The 14,427-nt window shown below is 44.0% G+C and overlaps 1 protein-coding gene across 1 annotated transcript in view; it reads right to left on the reverse strand.

Annotated features, from left to right (window-relative positions):
• CEP41 (centrosomal protein 41kDa) overlaps window positions 1-10,076 on the reverse strand; it is a 38,920-nt gene extending 28,844 nt beyond the window's left edge. The window contains exons 1-2 of the mRNA XM_012721113.1: window positions 10,017-10,076; window positions 820-883 (exon numbers count right to left, since the gene is read on the reverse strand). Of these exons, the coding sequence (XP_012576567.1) occupies window positions 820-883; window positions 10,017-10,049 (97 nt within the window). The 5' untranslated portion in view covers window positions 10,050-10,076. The remainder of the gene's footprint in view (window positions 1-819; window positions 884-10,016) is intronic.
• Between the last annotated feature and the right edge of the window lie 4,351 nt (window positions 10,077-14,427).

A 14,427-nucleotide genomic window follows, 5' to 3' on the forward strand; every position in this document is an offset into this window, starting at 1 on the left:
AAGATAATGATTTTGAAGGAGACTGGAGAAAGATTTAAACAAAGTCAAAATCCCTGTCTCTCTCTTTAGTCGCCTTGAGGCTATCAGTAGAAAATTATTGCTAAAGACATGTGGTACCCTGATCCAGGATTAAAGCCATCTTAACAGGATGGATTTTCTACAGCAGACTTGAAAAGTTTGAAAAAGTTAAACTATAAACAACTAAGATCTTACAAAAGTATGAGTTCAGTAGGGGCCTAGGAAATGGCCATTATCACAACACTGAAAAAATGAAAGCACAGAATTAAGCAGTAACACTCTTAAATCTCATTTTACCAGAAGTGTGGCACTAATTTCAATTTGGCTGGTATTTTAGGTACTCATTCAAGTCTGTTTGCCTTCACTTGAATCTAAGTTCTTTGATAGCAAAAATCACGATTCACATTCATCTATGTCCCATAATCCATAACTTTGCATGTAATTGGCACTCTGCAAACACTGAATCAACAAATGTGCACATGTAAAATCCATTAACCCCAGTTTAAAGAAATACATTCAAGGTGTTCCAAAATAGAGGTTGACCTTAGTCCTGCAACTTATTGAACAAAGTTTTCATCAATTTCTCAATGTAAACTATGATAAATTAGGTGAATGGAAATTTTTACTGGTAATCTGAAAAACAGTTTTCAGAAAGACCAGGAAGCCCTGAATCTAGAACATCACCAGGCAAGAGAATAAGAAACTTCTGTGATGATTTAGATCAGAATGACTGGCTGCTTCTTGTCAATCATTAGCCACTGGATTAAAAAAAAAAAAATCAGTTTTATAGTCTTTACTTACCAGTGTCCAGTCTTGACTTGACATGTTGATACCGGGGGTTTTGTGGTATCCTCCTGGTCAGATACTAGGGGGAAAATCATAATTTATTGGTTTAATGTAATATGGAAGAAGGGCCAAAGAAAGAGCTGGATACTTTGGGAAAAAACAAACAAACAAACAAACAAAAACAAGTACTAAAATCTCATTGAATTAAAGATGGAAGATCCACTGTCCCTTCAATAGAATATTCTTCTCTGCCGCATCTCCACAGGTGAAGATGGTTACCTTGTTTCTGTCAAAACACTTCCATATTTTGTCAAAATAATCTCACAGCATCATGTAATTAGGAAAACAGCCCTTAAAAATAATTTCTGACATTGAACCAAAACTGGTCTCCCTCTTAAATTCCACCCAGGCCAACTCTTGCAACTGAGAATAAACCACTCCCCTTGGCCTCCAGAAATCCTTTAAAATAACAAAAGGCCACATTCTGTCCTTCTTTTTAATTTTATTCTTTATATGATGGTTTCTAGCTATCTCCTCTGGACACCTTCTAGATTTTATCTACCTCTCCCCTAAAAAGTGGCACCCAGGCCCTCCCTGGTGGCGCAGCGGGTTAAAGCACTGCACTGAGAATCTAAAGCCGCTTCCGCATGAGTTCGATTCCCGCCTGCCCCGGAGGTGACCACATGGCGTGGCAGACCTCTCCTGACCCGCCCGCTGCTCCCCTCAGCAGTGTACTTCGTTGATCTGCCTGTTCTGTTCCCCACTCTGTCTCTGGTGAAGCCTCTCACCGCCCCTGAGCCTCTGGCCTGTACCCCAGTTCTGTATGCACAAATAAATAAATCTTTGAAAAAAAAAAAAAAAAGTGGCACCCAGACGTAGGCCCGGCTCAGATGCTGCCATGTCCACACCCCGTCTGGCACTGGTTCCCTCTGCTGGCTTGGAATCTAAGGTTCCACAGACTACAGTGGCATCTGTTCTGGGGCGGCTGGAGCACATCAGAGTAAGTTTAGGATCAGAAAACAAACAAACAAAAAAAACTATCAAGCCTCCCTTGTCTTGTTCTCTGGTACTGAACTCTGAACCCAAGCACAAGACTTACCCAAGTAAGTTTCAATGGCATTTGGCAAGTCATTAAGTGAGGACCATCTAGTAAATACAGACATTACAGAAATTAGCTTTCTAACTTTATTCTTTTTTTCCTGACTGTAAGTATGAAAAATGAGATGCTTGATAACAGGTAGCTGTGGAATGTGAGGTTAAAAGCAGGGAGGAATACCTTTCCAGGCTCCTCTTCTACCACTCTCCCACGTATTTCCATGTTGAATTTGCCCAGATGGTGCCCAAATGTCTACCTCATCCAAGTCTCCTATCTTAGCGAATGTCTCCCTAGAATTCCTTTCCCCAGCAGGTCCCTGGGCAAATCATCACTTCCTCTGTATAAGCTGTCTCTGGCAGGACCAGGAACATTCTTCGTCCTGGCTCCCAGCATATCACACCCTGTACCACTGTTTACACCTTGAGCTTCTTCCCTAGTCTGTGACTTTCTTGAAAGGTTGGGACAGTAACTTACTCAAATCTGTATTCACCCAGGCCCTTAGTATGTAGTAGGTCCATATATTGATGTCCAATCAATACATGAACACTTAGAATGAGGACTATATTACAATAACTACCTTCTTCCTTAAAAGAGAACCAACTCCCCCAAATCTACATCACTTGCACCTGAAAACCTCATAGGATGTGTCCCATTGAGGGGACTGAAAAAGAAATATTTTATATAAAAATACTTTTCAAATGACCCCAAAAGCATAAGGCAGTATAGACAACTGTGACGCTGTGCTTGCTGCTGGTCAGTTTGGGACCAGGAAGAAATTTTTAGAAGTGGGGAGCGCCTAAAAAAAACTGAAAAAGCAAATAACAAAGAAGGAAGACATGAGCCCAGTCAGTCTAGACCACCACCAGGCAAACAGCAAAAGAAGGCGCATATCAGAACGTGGTTATCTCGAGCTGAGAGCTTTTCTTCTTCTTCTTCTTCTTTTTTTTTTTTTGCACATTGTATTTTTCTAATTTCTATACGCTAGTTCTTGTTTTTACATTTGTTTTGTTTTTCCCACTAGTTTCCTAGCAAACACTTCTTTTGAAAAACTCCAGGCAACTCTCTGCTGAACCGAGGGGATTTGTCCATACCTAAGCCAACATAGTTGAGAAGTGAGGGTGTCTCTGGGGACCAGGTGTGGTGGCAGCAGAGTGATGGGGGGAGAGTGTGGACAGCTGCAGCCGAGGGGCCCTTTTCCCACCCTCAGTTTTCCCTTACATCGACTAATGAGAAATCCATATGGCACAGCAGAAAAATGTGCTGTTTCTTTTCCACTCTGGTCCAGCCTCTAGCTCCTGTCTTTCTAGTATCCACAACTGTGTAAGACTATGTGCGCTCGCCACTTTGTCCCAGGCACCACGATGTTGGGAACGGCTGTGCTCTTTCCCTTCAAGTTCTTGCTTGGGGGTGACTACTGTTTCTTGACCTACTGACCAACTGGCTTTCTTCTTTTCTCTCTCTCAATTACATAAACAGGATGGAATGGTGGAAAGTGAAAGAGCTGAGAAAAGAAGCGGTTTCAAGGAGGACTATTCATTCATCCAACAAAGCCTTATTGAGGCCTGACCATTCATTCAGCCGCCACTTCTGGGTGCCGACCAGGAGCAAGCCACCGTGCTGAGGATGCAGGGGTAAAAACAACACCGTGCCTGCCACCCAGCTCTCGTGATGCTTGGAAGAAAGACAAGGAAAAGACAGATGCTGCCTGCACCATGAGCAGGGAACGGGGGAGACGGGCAGAGGAGTCAAGAGCTATTTTCTGGAGTGGCTTCTGAGCTGGATTGATAGGGCCATGGAAGTTAGTTGAGCCAAGGAGAGGGTGGGGGGTACAGGGTTCCCAATAAATGGCAACTCTACAGTGTAGGAGGGGGGCAACTTAGGGTTAAATGGGGCTGAAAAGGCAAGAAGGGGTATCTCAAAAAAGGTGTCCATGCTAGGAAACCTGTATTATATCCTGCCCATCACTGGCTCCCAAACAGAGGTGATTTTTGCTCCCTCATCTCTGGGGAAAATCGTTAGTATACAAAAACATTTCAGGTTGCCAGAAGTGGGTGGTGGTGCTAATGGTATTCAGTGAGTAGAGGCCAGGGATGCTATTCAACATTCCACAAGCCAGGAAAGTCTTCCTCCTCCCCAACAATTAGCTGGCCCCAAATGTCAATAATGCTGAACTTGAGAGACCCACGTGTAGATGATAGGGAGTCACTGGACACACTGGAGGAGGAGTGATGGTATTAGATTTCTGTTTTGGAAAGATTATTCTGGCAGCCCTATGAGAGGATCGTATCCAGGAATCAGGCGCCAAGATCAGGGAGGAGGCTGCTGTGTGATGAGGATCTGTTATCCTAAGGAAGTGGCAGTAGAGATGAGGAAGATAATTTCAAGGAATCTTTTAGGTATAAAGTATAAAACCTATGATTCATCTAGCATAATGGGATACACTATTCCCCGGGAAAGGGATGTGAGGAGGAAGCAATTATTGAGAAATACAAAGTTTTCAGATTGAGGCATACTGAGTAGGAGGGGTCTGTGGGTTGCCCCCTCCTACTCTGGCTATTAGGGTCTGGCTATTAGGGTCTGGGGCTCACTGGAGGTATCTGAGTTAGAAAAGAAGACACTTAGGAGCGGCCAGTATAGAGGCGGCGGGGGAAGCCAGGGAACGGACAAAATCACCCCTGGAGAATATGTAAACTCAGGAAAAAATCCTCAATATTTAAACTCGGATGGAAAAAAAGCACCGTGGATGAGACTCATAAGAGGCCAGAAGAAAATGGGTTGAGAAAATTAGAAATTCTGGGAGGAGGTGATGGCCATGGCCAGCGGCAGTCATGCTGCAAATGAGAGAACAAGGGGTCAGGTGTGACATAAGCAAACACTGCTGGTTAACTAAGAGAACACCAGAAAAGTGAATTTGGGCTGTGCAAACCAAGACAGCGGTGATGACCCTGGGGGAGAGCATGACAGGAACTGACAGGAACAGAAGCAAAACAGCAGGCTGTGAGAGGAGAGGAAGGAAAGAGGAAGCCAGCAGAGAGGTGGTCTTTTGTTTTTCCCCTTAACAGTTACAATCTTACATTTCCGGTGGGTCTTTCAAAGGGAACAATTCTTTATAGAGGATTTTAATCTGGTCTAGTTGTACTGATCTGAAGTGCCCATTCTACCCACCTGTAGCTGCCTCCATTCACCAGCAGCTACATGGATGGTGTTGACTGTTTTTCAAGATGGCTACCACAGGAGAGGTATGTTTGCTGTTGATACTCCTCCTACTAAAGGGTGGGACTTTGAATCCAGATGGATCTGTGGCTTCTGAGGCTAGATCATAAAAGGCAAACTAGGATTTCCACCTGGTTCTCTCAGTATACTTGTTTTTGGAACACAGCCAGCATGCTTGAAGAAGGCCAAGTCCCATAAAAAAAGCCATTTGTAAGTGGTATGGCTGACAATGACAGTTGAAGTCCCAGAGGATAGACACATCAACAGCCAAACGTGACTGAAGAAAACTTCAAGGTAAGACTAGCTACACCTTCAGACTGCCTGAGAAACCCCATGAAAATCCCAAGAAAGAGCCACCTGGCCGAGCCCAGTCAATCTCCAGAGCACGAGAGTGTTATTTTAAGCCACTAAATGTGGGGGTGAGTCTATACAAACTAATACAGAACTGGGAGTCCACCCAGGCTTTTTTCTTTCTAGCTAGGTTCCTTGGAAAAATAAAAAATGGCCCTGGTGACCTGCACCTCATTCTCCAATCCACTGTAGTGTGGTTACTATCTCCACCACTGTTCGATGCTTCCTGTGGTAGAAAGCCAACACCAGGGGTTCCTCGTTGCCCAAGTTACGGGCACTTTTCAGTCTACCTGATTCAACCTTGCTGAACCATGACACGCTATGTAGCCCCACCTTGACCTCAATTTCATCTCTCTCCCCTGATTCTCCACAGAGAGTCTGTCAGCCACTTAAATACTGTGTTTCCTACCTTCTCAATCTATAAGTTCTCTGTACACTAACCAGTGAGCTTTAATTCCATTGATGAGCTTCTGATTACTGCACAGTGAACTCCAGTCTTAACTTCTCTTTCCATCTCAGACATATATTCATTTTTTTATTCAACAAATATTTAAAGCATACCTACTGTGTGCCAGGCACTGTTGCAATGTAAACAAGTTCTATATCTTACTTTCCTGTTAGTATGTCAGAGATAAAGAAGCAAATAAAATAATTAGTAGAGCATGATCTACTGGGGAAAGACAGCATATTGAAAGAATACATGTAATTTGATTTCACTCCTTTCTAAAACCTCAATTAAACATCACTGAAAGTATATTATTTTAAGGACATGGAGCTAAAAAGAAAAAACTGAGAGGGGGAAGTGATAGCAATAAATTTTGAAACCTAGAGAGCAGATCAATAAGTAAAGATGGCTTGATGGACTAAAGAAAGTTGAAGTTTGGAAAGCAAGAACAATTAAAAGCCCAAAGCATCTCCAGAAGTGGAGAGTCAAAAGGGACTGAAATAAGGATCAGTCAAAGGCTGTCTGAATAGCTGGATCTCCAAATCCCTTTCCTGTCCTGTTGCGGAATGCCCCTGATGCCCCCTCCCCTCCCCGACCCCAACATGGCAGGTACAGATTTACTCCCCGAAAGAGGTTTCTGGACTGGAGGTCTCCAGACACAGGGAATGACAAAGATATAATTACTGATAAATAGGGATATTTAGCAGAAAAATGTATACTAATATTGAGACTTAACCCCCCAGACCTAAGTTCTCCAAGAACTCAAGTAGTCTTTTTACTCTCAGGAAACTGGAGTTCTCTGGGAAAAAATAACTAGCTTGAGAGAAAAGATGTACATTTAGGAGGGAAAGTTCCTGAATCCTGGCCCAGTGAAGCCAGCCTTTAATTGAGCTCACCATCAACAAGCTCCTCCCAAATACCCAAATACCTTTTTTCTAAACAACAAAAGTTTAAAATAAGTCTGAGAACATAAAATAAGTCTGAAATTGTAACATCCAAAATTCGTACATTGAAGTTGTAATTCCCAAGTAACTTTACTTGCAGGTGGAACTTTTAGGAGGTAGTTAAGGTTAAATGAAATAAAGTCATAATCCCATAGGATTAGTGTTCTCATAAAAAGAGATTATTAGAGCTCACTCCCTGTCCACATCTGCATCCTTTCCACAGGACTTATCATATGGTTAGGGGGACAGGGTGTCCTGAGCAAACTTTACAGATACAGGTTTTGTGGACTCCACCCCAACTCCAGACACTGAAACTAAGAATCCCAGGAACACCAAAGTGAGGAATGCTAGGACCTGAGGATGGAGTTAAACAACTATTTGGGTTTGGGATATAAAAACCAGCTATGTTGGGCTGAGGGCTCTCTGCCTTGCGGCTGGTAGCTTGTCACTTGGGTCTCCATCAGTTTTCAGCATGCTGTTGGGGTTCCAGGTCAGTGGAACTGGTAGGGCGCTTGATTAACTTATCTCTCTTTCTCTTTTCCTGAGTTGTTCCTTTCTTCCCCCACCCACCTTGTAAATAAACTCATTATTGACCTTTTGCGTGTGTCTGCAGTTGAACCTTAAGCGCACGGGTGAGGACCACAGGGAGGAACCCAATTCATATTGGGCTACCCTGTGACAGTATGAGTACACAGCAAAAAGAGTCTTCTGCAAGCCAGGAGAGTGCTCTCAACAGAAACCAAATCAGTCAGCATCTTAATCTTGAACTTCCCAGTCTCCAAAACTACAAGAAATAAATTTTTGTTCTTTAAGCCACCAAATGTAGTGTGTGTTATGGCAGCTTAAGCTTCCTAATGTAAACATCTCCAAGAAAACAGTAATATGGAGGAAACTGGAGACTACATGGGGAAAAGTACTTTAAACACTGTTATTTGTAGAAATGAAAACATGTACCTTTATACAGGAACATCTGTACAGGAATATTCATCTTTGCAAGAGACTAGTATCTTGTCTTGTTTTTCTTGCAAAGAGGACAAGATATAGAAAACAGAAGATAAATTTTAAGAAAATCAAACAGTATAAAAGCAACATCAGAATAATGAATTCAAGGAAGAGAGGATGGAGGTGATGAGACAGAGAAAGTCAACAACAAAATAATTCAAGAAAATTCTACAGATAGAAAGACCTGTTTGTGGAAACAATGAACACAGACCCAAAGTAAGGAATATGTTTGTAAAATGTTCTAACACTAGGGACAAAAATAAGGTTCCATGAGTTTCCAGAAAGGAATATAATCAAGTCACATACAAAGAAACATGACTTTGGATTCCACAGCAACACTAGACGCTAGAAGACCATAATCATGGCATTTAAATATGCTGATGATTTCCAGAATTCTACACTCAAACTCTTAGGCAAGTGGGAAGGCAGACTACCATTTTAGGCATAAAATTTTAAATCATAATTATTTCTCATCCACTCTTTCTCAAGAAACTCCAGTATGGGCCTCCCTGGTGGCACAAGGGGTTAAAGCACACCACAATGCAAAATGGTGCAGTTGATCCCTGGCTAGGTTGCTGACCCACATGGCACAGCAGACCTCTCGTCTCACCCCCTGCTCCCCTCAGCAGTGTTTTTGTAGATCTGCCTGTTCTGCCCCCCACCCCTACTCTGTCTCTGGTGAATCCTTCACCACCCCCTCTGCCTCTGGCACCAATTCATGTATGCATAAATAAAATCTTTTTTTTTTTTTTTTTAAAAAGAAACTCCAGGAAATTATTTCATCAAAACAAGTGAAAAATCTTCATCTAGGACAAAAACAAGGCATCCTCTACACTCCTATTTAAGATCCCCCTTCCTTCTCTTTCTACCATTCATTACCTCCCTAATGGCATCAGCACAATAAACTATCCCAAACCAGGAATGTAAGTTCTCCATCACACTCTCACTTTCTCAAAGCTAATCACAAAGTTGTAATGATTTTATTAAATATTTGTCAGTTTGGTTCCTGATTCCACTTAGTTTAGATCTGAGTCAAAATAACCATCTAACCAATTTCCCTATCTCCAGTCCTGGCCTCCTGAAAGCCCTCATCCCCCATGGCTAAAGCCATCTGCTTAAAATGCAAACCTGACCAAGTCACTCCCTTAAAATTCCTCAAAAGCTTTTCAAATTCTAACCAGCAGGCAAGATAAACACGTGGCTGTCCAACTGCACTCTCCACATCTGCCTCCTCCAGCACGGATCTAAAGACAGCCTCACCACTTTCTCAAGGTAGTTCTCAAGGAGATGAAACAGTTTGCAAGGCCTTTTCGGTAGGAAGGCCCTTCCAGGTTCTCTAAAAGGAACTGTCCACTACGGAGTGCCCACCTCCGTACCTGTGGTCTTATTTCCTTTCACTGGGATGCCCCTTTACTTAGCTAACTTCATGCCATTTCAGACCACTCCCAGGACCCTTCTCTCCCTCAGTCCAGTCCTAACTTTCTGCTGTGCTCTAACATTTGTCCCCCTACATTATCCTCAAATTCTGCTGACCAGTCCCCCTCGTTAGGTTGAATTTATCAAGAGGGGGCCTCATCTCAGTCTCTTTGTATGTCTAACCCCCACGGCTGGGTAGGAAGGCCAGTGAACATTTGCTGACACTAAATGACCACAAACGCTACTGGGCACTGGGGTGAAACAGACAAATAAATAAAAAGTCCCGTAGGGAGTGGGTACCCGTAGTGTCCTATCTTGTGTCCTTTCCAGATGTCTTGGCCTGCATAGTCCTGCTCTTTCTGGAGCCCCCAAACCGAAATGATGGTTCCTTTTGATTTTGTTAGCTTCAGGGTTGGGGCTTCACGCGTAGTTTGCTTATGCTTTGTGACTGCCACTCCTAGACGGTGAGCCCTTTGAGGGGAGGGACAGTGTCTGTATGCACTTTGCGCTTCTCAGCGACAAGGCCCAGCGCACAGCGAGCACTGCGGGCTGGAGGCCTAGGAGCGGGGGGAGGCCCAGGCTCCGCGATCCCGGGCGCCCGCCTCCCTCCCTTCGGCCGACCCCTCCTCACGCCGCACTTCCCGCCTTCCGGGCGGCGGAAGTGGCTAGCGCTCTTCCCTCCCACGTGGAGCCTTTTCCGGTGTTCCCGCCCCCTCCGGCTCTCCGGCCCGGACCTGGCCCTCACCTCAGGATTCCCAATGTGCCTCCGGACAGACATATTTGCTCCAACCGACCACGCTCGGGGTTCTAGCCTCACCGGTAGGCTCTAACCCTAGCTTCCTACCCCCACAACCTCGCTCGGCCGCCTCCCTGCAACCTCCTCTCCGATTGGCTCGCCTGTCCCAGCCAGCCAATGGAGGCCCCCTTTACTGTCTCGTGGCGGGGTCACGGGAGAGCGAGACTGAGCTCAATGGTTGCCAAGGGCAACGCGGGACGCCGGCGGCGGAAGCCTTTTGTGCCCCGGACCCCGCCAGGTCCCGTCCTAGCGCGGGAAGAGGGGCGCGGGGGGAGGGGCGGCCGGCGCCTGCGCGGGGGCTGCAGACAGAGTTGGGGGACGAGAAGGGAAATGAGGGGGAGTAGGGGAGAGCAGCCAGTTCTCTGACTAATGTGGGAGCCCAAATACCGAACTAGGCACCCTTAGCCCATCCCCCACCCCTTTAAGAGCAATTTAACCAAACATCTGGGCTACTTCTTCCACAATGGGGAAAGATACCGGACGGGGTTGTTCAGCAGGAATGGGAATCAGTAGCTTATTATTTTCAGGTTAAGTTAATATGCAAATTGTGCAAAATAACATGCGTAAATACAGTAATTATTGTTGCTTTAAAAGCTTTTCGCTAGCTGGAAAACGACAGCCTTAATTGCAAAGCGCACACACCATTCTGTGGTTCATCATTCATTTAACAAATATTTAATAAGCACCTTATGAGAAAAGCTGCAGTAGGTTTTGTGGAGGATGGGAGAATGACTAAGACCCAGTCCCGTTGTCATGGAAACCATTGTGACTCCTGCCACCAGCCACCACCTGTTCTTATTCCAGATCTGAAAATTAAGTCCTAGCACCTTTACAAAACAATCACACACACAGTTTGACTTGGCTCCAAAATGTCCCACCAAATCCATCAAAATTATTATTTCCTTTTACATGGGAGGAACAACACAGTAACCCTTTGTCCTTTGCTCCAAGTTGTTTTTCCAGGAATGGAGAAAGGTTACTCTGAGCTGTTCCATACCCACTGGTTCCCTGCTTGTGAATAATAGCACACAGCTGAGCTACCGCGGGGTCTGTGTAGATGAACACTGAACAACGTGACCTCACTAGCCCCTAGTGTTCTCAGACACTAAGGCACCCCCACTTTAGGGCCACCCTACCTTGAATTGTGTTGTCACCAACAGCTGCTTGACCTCCAGGTTGTTAAACAACCCCAGCTGTCTCTAGCGGGTTTTTTTTTTTATGCCTGTTGTGTTTGTCTTAACTTGTCTTTTGTTCTCTAGTCCTTCAACCTCCCTAAAATTCCCAGTTTCTTATCCCTCCTCTACTATAAGAGTTGGGGCTACAAAGAATGGGGGGGGTGGTGGGCGTGGGGGTGGGAAGATACTTAATCTAGAGGCTTTTGGATAGCAACAGAAGCTTCTAGATACATTATTACATAGGCCCCTGTGCTTACCTGGTGTAGTGTTGGGGGTGGGTGATGAAGTTCTTGGTAAAATAAACAGAAGAAAGGGAAAAAAAGAGGGCGACTATAAGAGACTAAATTGAAAGACTGGGAAGGCAAGTTGAAGGAGTTTGTAGGTAATTAAGTGATACATGTACATATGCGAAAAGAGGTGCAAGGAATAGAAAGGTATTGAGGATGGTTATAAGTTTCCTAACTTAGTCCCAATATAAAAATTAGGTAAATGGCACAAAAGGCTAATTCATAGGACATTTGATAAACATAAGAAGAACTATCCAACTAATAATGCAAGAAATATAATACATCTAAATCTTGCTTGTTTTTTCAACTGACAGACACAAGCTGATTATTTTCTCTCTCTCTTTTTTTTTAATGATAATGCTACATTGGCTAATGATTCCCGAAACAAATATGAGCTTTCATTATGAATGTGATTATAAAAAAATACGAAACCATTTTGGAATGTAATCTCAGAGTGGGCGTCGAGAAGCCTTAAATTTTAATTTTCTAAAAGTTCTGCCTAAAAATATAATCAGAGGCTCAAGATGTTTACTAGAATCTTATTTATTTAAAATGATGAAAAATTGAAACAACCTAATTGATCATCTGTTTAAAAAGATTATAATAAATGATGGCCTAGTCATAAAAAACAATATTATGGAGCCATTAAGCAGTACATTTCAAGAAATAATTAAGACATTGGAGAACTGTTCCTGAAACAGTAAATGAAAAGAGCAGTAAACAAATTTTTATTTATTATAATCCTGATTTGTAGAGAAAAACACGTATCTCCACAGGAAAAAAAATATTGAAAATGTAAACCATCTCTGGGTTATGGACTGTTTTTTTTTTTTTTTTTACACATCTGTGTATTCTACAGATTTTCTCCAGTGACTATGAATTAATTTTATACTTTTAATAAAAACAGTCTACCCCTAAGAAACAAAAAGCCTGATTCTGACTTCAGTCTGTAAATTGTCGATGGCCTTTGTCTGGGCTGATTGAGAGCAGCCTTGAAGTCTGTGTAATGCCTCCGTGTGAAGTGCCCAGCTCCTACATTCTTGGCAGTAAAAGACTCTCCAGACACTTGAGCGAGATCCTTGCAATCAGAGTGGTGATTGCTAAGAGGTTCGAGCTTTGTTCGGAAGAGAAGAAGTTCTGATTCTTTTCTTTAAAAGTTCCTACTTCCACTGATTAATCTTATTTTTCACGAAGTTAGAAGTGCTCTTGTGAACTTCCATTTGTTTGATGTCTTCCTTTTAACCCTGTATGTGTTCCAAAAAGCTTTTAGTCTCTGCAGACTTGGTGGGAGCCCCCCATCTGTAATTGTGGCTGCTTTAAGGATGGTGTTGTAGGTGCCTCAGGGCTTGGGCAATCCACCCTCCCTCCCCCAACCACCCCTTCCCAGGGAACTGGACCAGCATTTAGGTGTCAAAACAGCCTAGTCCTTTTCAGCCTCCAACTTTCTCACTCTGCATCTTACAGCCCTCTTCCACCTAGCCTCACCCCTAAGCCAATTTCCTGAGTAGAGGACAGCACCCTTCCTTCACCCCTGTCTCCTGAGGTTGCATCTCAGATGTAGGCCTTGGCACCTTCCTTCATTCCTAAATGACATGCATTTCCTGATGCTCAAGGAAACAATCTGCCCAATCCAGTCCAGACCTGGAGTCCCTTCTCTGCCCTCCCAGCCACGGAATAGCACCCGAGGTCATGAACCCACAGACCCATGGGTGCCACTCTGTGATAACATTCTTGCAATCCTGCTAAAAGTGGGTGTCATTGACCTGGAGTGGAATGTGACTGAGGGAAGGACACATCGACCTCCAAGGGTCAGGCTGACCCTGGCCTTCCTCCAACTTAGGCCAGAGTTAAGGCACTTTCCTGCACAGGAAGACCTCAGCTGTCCCTGCAGCCTCACTCATGGGGTATAATACCTGCCTCCCAGGATTGCTGTGGGACCATTACAGGTGGCACTGCTTTTTGGTAATACAAGAAAATAAGCCTCATGGCTGCTTACCTGATTGACTTAATATTCCCATAGTGCAGTTCGGCCACAGGAGACTCCAGACTCTGCACAGTAGGAAGGGTGCTTAGTGTTCCCCCCACCTCCCCGGGAGATCCAAGACTACCACCATCTTTGAGCAAAGGGCATTTGTGGTCACATGACACTCTGCTTCTGGATTGAGATTTGCACAGACCATGCGCTGCCACAGACCTAAGAGGTCTTTCAGAAGCCAACCTTGTCCTGAAGCTGCTCTGCCCAAAGGGATAGAGGAGCGGTCAGTGTTGGGAAGTAACTGGGTTGACCTGGGCACACAGCACAGCGCAAGAGCCCATGTGCCCTGAATAGGCTGATAAATGTGACTCAGGTGTGTCAGATGTCCACCTTTCTCAAGAGTCAGGAGATCTAGGCTTTCATGCGAAATCTATGTTACACTAGTTACACTAGTCTAGTTTGTGCTAGACTCCACAAATATCATCCCTGTCTTTCATGGTTTTAAAATAATTAAGAACATACCCATGATAAAAATAAACGTTAGTGGGAATTATGCTTCCACTTAGGATTTAGAAAACTATAAGGAATAGCACTCCCATCCTAGCAATAAAAAAGAAGAAGAAGAAGAATCTACAAAGTCGTAAGTTTTCTTGAATCTGTCAGAGGGCTGAGAAGTTCAGGAACCCTCATAATGAAATCCTAAAAAGTGATAGGCCAAGGAGAGAAGTGACTTGCAAACTGCTTGCCCTATGGCAGAGCACTGGAGAAGGTGGCTGCCACAAAGGGCTGAGAAGTTGGCTAAGTGTTCCGCTAATTTCTAAATAAAGGATGAGTTGGGGCTTGTTGATCAGTTTAGAGTAAGTGGGGGCCGTGATGGTTAATTTTATGTGTCAGCTGAACTAGGCGCAGTATCCAAGTATTTG

This window comes from Condylura cristata, unplaced genomic scaffold (genome assembly GCF_000260355.1).
Source record: "Condylura cristata isolate star-nosed mole 26May11 unplaced genomic scaffold, ConCri1.0 scaffold00005, whole genome shotgun sequence".
In the NCBI taxonomy this organism is placed as follows: domain Eukaryota; kingdom Metazoa; phylum Chordata; class Mammalia; order Eulipotyphla; family Talpidae; genus Condylura; species Condylura cristata.